The sequence below is a fragment of the Mycetomoellerius zeteki genome, unplaced genomic scaffold (assembly GCF_001594055.1).
Source record: "Mycetomoellerius zeteki isolate Tzet28-1 unplaced genomic scaffold, Tzet1.0 scaffold211, whole genome shotgun sequence".
NCBI lineage: Eukaryota > Metazoa > Arthropoda > Insecta > Hymenoptera > Formicidae > Mycetomoellerius > Mycetomoellerius zeteki.
In genome coordinates this window covers 39,560-48,877 of record NW_017257076.1, presented here as the reverse complement: position 1 = coordinate 48,877, position 9,318 = coordinate 39,560, and the positions used below count along the sequence as shown (strand labels likewise).

General features: G+C 34.5%; 1 protein-coding gene across 1 annotated transcript in view; it reads right to left on the bottom strand.

The window, feature by feature from the left end:
* ich (zinc finger protein ichor) overlaps window positions 1-8,914 on the bottom strand; it is a 19,380-nt gene extending 10,466 nt beyond the window's left edge. Inside the window, exons 1-2 of the mRNA XM_018447751.1 lie at window positions 8,810-8,914; window positions 7,603-7,759 (exon numbers count right to left, since the gene is read on the bottom strand). Coding sequence (XP_018303253.1) covers window positions 7,603-7,759; window positions 8,810-8,914 — 262 coding nt within the window. The remainder of the gene's footprint in view (window positions 1-7,602; window positions 7,760-8,809) is intronic.
* Window positions 8,915-9,318: the final 404 nt, after the last annotated feature.

The window sequence follows — 9,318 nt, the reverse complement described above, 5'->3', positions numbered from 1 at the left end:
CTTCCTCCTCGCTCGCTCGCTCGCTCGCTCGCCTCCGTCGATGGGCGACCGGTTGGGAACCGCTCGATACCCGTGACCCACACCGTAGCACGCAAAACCAGACGCGACCAAACGTGAAATTCATTTCCATACTTCCGTGTCCGGCTGTATGCGAAATGGATCTTTTCGCCTCGTTACGCAGTCGCGATGGACAACGCGTTCATTCGCGTCCCCGATTGACTCATTTAATTCTTTTAAACGTCGTCCTTTTTCAAATATAATAAATTCAAATGCAGTCGTTACTTTGATCTTTTTAATTCGAGGACTAAATTATTCCTTTCTAGCAGTAATATTATTTTATGCTTATTTTTGCTACTTGCATATTGTATATTTTCTCTTTTCTTAATTATGTAAAAAATAATTTATTATTGATATTTGTCATTATTATTATGTTAAATAAATCAACTAAAGAAATTAGTATTCATGAATTATAAAACATTAGTACTGTAAAAAAATTTGTAAACAAAAATTATAATTATTAATTAAATGCTAATTTGAAATTGAATTTTGCAATGCAACAATTAAAAACAAAAACAGCAAAGTAAATAAAAATATAAAGCGCTTGTTCTTCATCCGTGAGCGACAGAATATTTTAATTGTAAGACATTAAGTAGAAAACAGACATTTGAGTCAGACATATCGGAGACGTCTCGAATGAGGTATGCATATCGTAGTTATTCAGGAAATCCCATTTGCTAATTATCTTATATAACCGTAAGTAAAGTCTTTGGTATTCGGTAACCTTTGATATTTCAGGAGGAATGCAAGCGACATTTAATATATGCGCTTGTCGCGATGACTTTCGCGTTAATTTCTTACAGAAAACAGATAAGTCAAATGAGGGTATTATCTTGTAACTATTTTATAACGGTGTATTAGAGCGCGCTTATATTAAGCCGGTTCATTTGTGACCCATAAATGCTGATTGCCATTATGTGGGTATATAGGAAATGTTACAAGGATACTGCTACATTTTTCATTGATTCGATTATCAATTATAGCTTTCGACACGCATATGTCTGTATTGACAAAATATGTTGTATGGGATATCCGAATATAATAATCACAGGATAAATTTGTCCTAAGCTCGATGCTCTACTTTTATATTTATATTTTTCTAACTTTTATTATATCTCATGCAAGATAAATGTAAAAATCTCGAAAACTGTGTGTATAACTCGTTAATTGATGAAGTGCTCATTCATTAATATACACAATCTCAAATGTTTAATGAATGATTCAGACATGATGTTCCCCCAAATATCATGATGCTGATAAATACATATTTTGTAGATAAGATATCGTATATTTGACATTATAGATTATTAGAACTTCAGGAAAAAGATATTTTGTGCCTAGAAAAGAACGATATTTCTTCCGCATTTCTCTGTCAATAACGTAATTCTCATAATTTAAATTAAATGATATGGTAAACCTAAATTATGGAAAATAATTATTCATTAATTATTTACTAAAATAAGATATTGAAATGAAAAAATACTTGGAGAAGATAAATCGGAGCACGATATTGTATCAAAAGAAAAGAGATGAAAAGAAAGAATTTTAACTAGATTCTTATTGCAAATTAATTATTTATTTTATTAGCTGTTCGAGTTAAAAGTATTTCTCTAAAACAAGACTCTATATAGATATAGATAGATAAATATTTAATAGGACTTTATAAATATTTACTTAGAAATTATGAAGTTGTAAAAGTTTTACAGGTTTTAATAAGTAATAATGTTATATATAGTTCAGTTTTTTTTTTACATCGTTACAAAGCTACATATTTAACATTAATCTTATGATTTTATAAATAAAATATAAAATAAAATATTCTTTTTATGCTTACTATGTAATACAGAAGTGGGAACAAATTTCAAAAGCATCTCAGGGCAATATTTAAAATTTCTTTTAAAATTGTTAGATTGATAAAGTTGACAAAAAAAAATCTATTGAAATTAATCTGTTTACGATCAGATTTTTTAGGGATGAAAAAAATTAATAAAGAGTTAATAAGAAATTAATAAAAAATCAAGAAAAGATTGTTAATAGTATTTCAAAGTAGATAATATGATTCAGAGAATTTGAAAAAGAAATTTTCGTTGAAAAAATAATCTCATCGATCGTCGCGTTGAAGCGATGTGTGCTGAGACCAGAATGCGTCGTGGCTAGATACATAGATGCGTGCGCGAAGCAAGCTGGCACCGCTTCGCCATCGGAGAAAGTGCGACGACCCTTAAGGTAAAGGTTAAAGACGACGAACAGACACAGGATAGTGTCGAGGAAGTGCGCGCAGACTGGGGAACATTCGCATACCGCGGTCGAGCCCGAAACAACACTGGTTTGTCGGCATTTCATGGCACTTTCGCTGCAAGGACAAGTCGTGTACGCTCCAAGTCCGAGCGCAATATCGGAAAAGATTTCAAAGGCCGCGAACCAAGCAATGGACAAATTTAAAAAATCTAATTTAACGGGGAGGTTAAAGCATCTAATTGACATCTATAGAAATTGAGAATTGTTAATCCATTAATTTCTCGGGAAATTTTTCGGATATTTTTCTTCATTCGCTCAGCGTATCGCGTATCTAAATATAGATTTAAAAAAATGCTAAAGTGGCTAGATTAAAAAAAAATGTTAAAGTACAAGATTTTTCGGAGATTTTTATATAGAAGTTTGAGAAGACTCTTTTTTAAGAATACGTCGGTTTATACGTCTATTCTTACAGGCGATCGCTCGTGAATGATGACCACACGGATTCGTGCGATCGTAGACGTCCGTGGACACGACCGTGGGCGATCGCCGCCGGGGTCCCGTACCCACGGACGGCCGTGAGCGACCGTGGATGCGGCTCACGATATAGCTATAGGCTCTACGGAACTGACAAGTCGGAAGACCTCCCCCTACCTCCGACGGAGTACCGGTTAATGTGGTACACTGACCTACTCTCTAACCACCGCGGCACCAGCGAGAATACCCCACCACACTGTTGTTCTGCCGTCCTTCTCTCGCAGCCGGTTACTTTTTCTCTCTCTCGTCTTTCCTCTCTCTTTCCTTGTCTCTCTCCCGCATTCCCTTTCCGCTTCTATTTCTCACCATTTCTTTCTCGTTCCTCCCTCCTCCTCTCTCTCTCTCTCTCTGCTACTCTTTTTCTCTTGCTTTTGTATAATTATCTCGTTTCAACGAAATAATGCTGATGAAACATTATTGGTGCACAATCGATCCATAAATAACAATGTTTTTATTTAATTTTTTAATTTCATATGTTGATTCTTTTTAATATTTTGTAAAATATTAAAATGCTCGGTATGCAGTATATATGAATAAAAAGAATTTTTAATTAAGTTTTATTGCATTGCTCTAAAGGGGATCTTCATAAATGCGGCAAAAGTTATAACAAATATATATCCACGTTTTATAAAACGTAGATATGCAAATTTAATTGTATTAACGTGTGTTATGGGCTATTTAAGCAAAGAATTGCGAACAACATTTTTACAACACGTTTCAATCATTTAAATAATTTACTATTAATTAAATTTATTGGAAGTATTTTTTGTGTGGCATTATTGCCCCTAATGACTCGCGATCTTTCAAATTCCAACCCTAACATCATCAAACGCGTGCAGCAACAATTTGCTTTACAATTTGCGACGCAAATGCAGAAAAATAAAGTATATATTCACCATATGTTAAGACATCTTCTGTATTAGCACTTTATTGGTGCCAATGTACAGGATGTCCTAATACTTCGTTTACTCTTTATTTTCGTGTCGTAAATCGTAAAGCGTAGATGCTATCTTACAAATTACAGTTGGAATTTAAAGGAGATGATCGTGTGCTATTAAATATCGTCAATAAATTTAATAAATTAACAGCAGTTAATATAATATCAAAGTAATATCAAATATAAATTGTTTAAATGAACGATAAGCTTCCAAATGAACATATAAGTTATCCACAACACTTTGCTCTTATGTTGAACGACACTATGAAGAATTTTCTGGCGAACACATGGCGAACATATTTTGAAACACTTTACAAATTCAATGGGCAACATAATAAAAAATAAAGACTTCGTTTTTGCCTCCGTTGAAAATCACAAGTTACAGGAAAATCAGACATGTCTTAATAAACGTTGCTCTAACAAATGTTCGAACAACCTCTGTGTAATGAGCTGACACGATGATGTCACAATTTCAAATTCATTCTTCGTTTAAGCAGATATTGAAGGAACGAAAAGCTAACATAAAAACGTTCATAAACTTTACAAAACTTTTATCTGCCTATTTATTGCGTGGAAATTTTTGAATGAAATTGTCATAATTATCATTCGATGATCTAGAGATTAACTTAGTTAGATATCGATTCCCCCTACAATATTAATCGAGCGATTCTTGCAAACGTCCCCATCGAAATTGAGCTGTGCGCGAAGAGGAGTCGTTGCATAAAAAGCACGCGCCACTAGAAATCGACGACCTGACACTGAGACTGTCCCGAGCCAATCGTAGGTTAGTATCGAGGAGCAACGAACCGCCTTGCGAGATGTCTACAACCTCGAGCAACAAGTCCGGACCCCCCACTAGCGAACTGGTAAGGAAGTCGTTCCGGAGAAATTTCACCGCAAACTTAACAACCTCCGTCTTCGTCGTTATCATAGTATACATAGTTTACGTTGTCGATGCCCAAATATTTGATAGCCAAGTCGATTCTTGTAAAATGCCAAGGAAATTGAGGAGGAGAACGTGAGGCTATAACTACAGAGACATATAGCTTCTAGTCGCTTTCGGTAACTTGGATTATCCTTAAATAGAAAGATAAGAATAATAAGAATAGAAAGATATAATATTGCGCCATGGAATTTAATTTGCAACACAATTCCATTGCGATATTATGGGACTAGCTGTATGCTATCGCAGATGCAAGATTATACATATATATATATATATATATGTAGTGGATTACGTTTTCTTTCTAGATATTTCCTTAAGAGAAGAATTCTATAAATTTTAAATATTTCTATTCACTAGAATTTCTATTCAACAAAAATGATAAAATAAATAATTTTTTCATCGAAGATTTATTGCGGTTTCCGGTAATTTGGATAAAATTGAATCCACCTTACTTATTTGACTACCTGTCCAAAATGGCTTTATTATATTTAAACGTGCATCACTAAAGTGTTTAATGACCAGGAAAAATTAATAACAATGGGAAGTTCTTTTCAATGTCCGAAAACGAGCATTCCTTTGTCCTGGACAAAAACTTTTGCGGAACATTACGGAGTATTACATTTTTTGAAACATCAGATTTTCGGAATTCGTCAAAACGGATTGTGTCAAGAGTGTTTACAATACAAACTACACGGGAAAAATATTACGGTAACGTGATCTTTGATCAGACAGAAACGTTTTAACAAAAATGCTGGACCCTTTAATTTTATATGAACATCTTTCAATTTTATATGAACATATATAATATCTTTACATATACTATTTTTTAAATATAACTTCGACAATTTTATAATCTTAGAAAAATGATAATACAACAAAAAAAATTAATAAAAAAAAACTGTATATTATAATACAAAAAATTAACACATTTTATTAAAACCAAGAAATTAAATTTTATTAATAAATAAAATTAATTTTTATTTAAATAAAAGTTATCATATATATATATGTATATGTGTATATATGCATGTGCATACGATACATGAGTGCTACTTCAATCTTACAACCTACGATTCAATATGAAATATTTAGAAAAATTCCACAAATTAATCAAAACATATTATTCCACATACAAGTGATTCCACAGCTTCGTGATTATCAGATTCAGAGAGAATCTTCGATCTTAAAAGGATTCTCTAAAGGAATTTCTTTCGCTTCCAAAATTTCCAAATATATTCAAATATAAACTTGACCTTGCCTCAACGCATGGTTTACGATATCGGGAAACGCGATGTAGGTTTCGATCGATTCGACGCTGTCGCAAAATTATTGACTCGGCCGCACAGACAGACGACTACTTATCGTGAGTGGCGAACAAAGTTCTATCGTTAGAAAGCGTGGTAATTCGAGTGACGTATGTGGCACAAGAAGTACTAGACGACAAACGATTCGTAAAATCATAGAACTCCACTACGAGGTTTTGTGATATTCCAAAAATTCAAATTCTTTACTTCTAACGAATTTGCTAATAACAAATATTAGTCGATAATACGAGCCAACAACGTAAATCATTCGTCAAAATCATTGGTTTTTCTGCAAACTCATATAGTTTCTATTAAGTAATCGATCTCTATGAAATAAACTAATTATTGCACAAAAATCTTCTTAATAAAACATTTGAATAATTATTATAAGCCAGTATTAACCGGCAAGTATAATGTCCATATAATATAATAGAGTATTTAAATTATTATTAATATAACATAATTCAATCGCAGTATTCGTTTACGTATCTATTTCAATTTTATCTCTAAACTGGTTAAAAAATTTTTAAGAAAGATATATATGTATATAGAGTCGGAGCAGGAGAAGATGTTCAATATGTTCATGTGATATTCAAAGTACGTTTTTTGACATATTCGACTTATGAGCGTTATTAATTTTCACTCTTATTCGGATCGTCTTCAATCAAAAGTTGATGAAGATAACAGTCAAAATAAATATCACCATTTACAATAAATACATCAAAAAATGTATTAATAAAAAATTGAATACTTAAATATTATATCGCATAGATATTTGCGCTCGTCGGTCTCTCTCTCCGTGCATATATATCTTTATTTAAATTTTTCTAAAATCCAACTAATTCAATATATATAAACTAGAATAAATATATGAATAATAAAAAATATATATATGTGTAAATATAATACGTGCGAGTTTACATGTAGATCTCCCTGGATTGTTGATACGACCGAAAAGGAAAAATAAATTGCTGACAATCGACAGTATACAATATAAACAAGATGATTTATATTTATGAAAGCATAAATATAACTTCTTTATTTTCAAATTTGTTTTCGAAAACAATGCTTTGTACAAAATTACTTTATTTTACATTTTTTACCGATCTCTTCGCATTGCTGATGATCGCACTCTTTTCGGTTGTATCACTACTTCGGAAGCACTCTACATGAAACGTGCGTGCTAGATTCTTAGTTTTCATGAATATATAGATGTAAAAAAATTGTAAAACATACCAAACCGTTTTTTTTTTTCAAACAGATGCTCCTAAAGATCCTCAAAAGATCGAACACCGTTTAGACAATTTCTGATTAGTTATCATATTTTTCAGGACCTGTTTAAGATAGAATGAGATGCGTGGATATTTCATTCTATTTTATGTATAATCTGTCTCATTTTATCTTAAGCAGGTCCTGAAAAATATGGCCATACGTATGGTGTCTAATCTCTTGAGAATCTCTAGATACCCCCCTTTTATCGTCTTTTGTACGTTATATCGCGCATCGACGCATTCTTGCAAATTAAGAATGCATACTTGTCGAACGAATAAAAAGATGCACGTATAAATATTCGGGATGCAACTTACGTATGAGTAGCTTGGTATCCAGAATGGTTTTGTTGCTGGGCCTCCTCCGTAGGACCTCCTCTTGTAAATCTATCCAAAGAGCGATGCACACTCTATCACCCGATGGACCGACTTCCCCCCGACAACGGGAATCAAAGATTTTAGCACTTTTATCAGACTCGCGCGATTCACCATTTCACGGTGAAATACCGAGATAAAAACGGAACGCGGCGCATTGACAACGATAATAAAAGGCTCTTTAACACAATCGCGCGAGATAAGTGGAATGTACTGGCAACGACCGAATAGTGCATAGATTCATCAGAATTCATCAAAAATAATTTCACACCACTCTTTATTCTTCGCTCTTCCTCGTTTCACCGTTTCGCAAACTGCAGGTCTCGCTGCAGATAGACAGACTCGAGCGAAGACCGCCGTAGATCACGAAGAAGGATTCCCGCACAAAGTCCTTGACCTAGCCCAGGCTCTTCTCCTATTTCTCTTCGATCTCTGTTGTCCTCGAACTTCATTCATCAGTATTTCCATCGGCTTCATGGGCCAACAACACCCCGAAGCTCCGTTTCTCGCTGACCTACTTCTCTCTTCTTCAATGCTTATAAACCTCTCTACTTATAATTTTCTTATTTATAATTTTACTTTTAGTTCTGCTAACAATTTAACTTTGCTTTGCGTTTTCTTTCTCTCTATCTTAGCTCTCACAAAAACTTACAAAGTACTATCAACAGGATCCCATATCATTTAAATTATTGATGAATGTCGCTGATCACCCAAAAAGATCTTCGTTCTCGATTTGAATTTTCAACACATTACACTAGTCCATCGAGGCCGTTTCACGAAAATCAATCGACCGAAATTGCATGGTCAATTCACGTGTCCACTGTCGCAAGGAAATCATGCGGAAGTGTTCCTTGCGCGATATGGTAGTCGTGGTGCTGCTCGGATACGTTCGAATGCGACTAACTATTCCGGGCGCCCTTTCGATGTCTCGGAAAGGATAGGCATCTTGCGGATCCACCATCAACGGTGAGCACAAGAACTCGACTAAGTCCCGAAAGTAGACCAAGTAGAAACGTTCTGTCTGACTTGTAAGCCCTTACTGTTACCGGGCCTTACGATAGCAAGCGACTGGGACCGAGAGGCCTCGTTACAACCGGGAGGACCCCCTCCTACTCGAGCAATGAGTGTTGTTCCTCCCGCTCTTTCTCACTCTACCAGTCGGCGCTGCTCTTCTTCCGCTATCTACCGATATGCTTTCCACCACCCCTTGCGCTACCGTACTACCCTGTAACGCCATCCCACTTCTTATATCCATAGTGGTGTCAAAAGGCTGGAATGATCTTTATAACGGTGTCATCTTATTGGACAGCTTTCCCGATATTTGATATTTAGGATCGGCCCACCTAAAACACCTACCTGAATATGTTCAAATTACCTCCTCATCTCTTACAACAACTCCTATTACATTCGGTTACATTTTCAACAGAAGCATTCTCGAACTTGCCTTCTAATTGAGAGAATGTCTTATGTGAGTACACGTTGATATATAAAATATTTTAAACTTGTGTCCACGATACTAGAAATCGATTCGAGATCTCGGACGAAGAAGAATTAATATTAGTCATCGATGTAATCAAATTGTTCAAATGTGATTTGTTAATTCTTCTCTGTTCCCAAGATTTTGTATCAATTTCTAGCATCGTAGATGTGCAAGTCTTC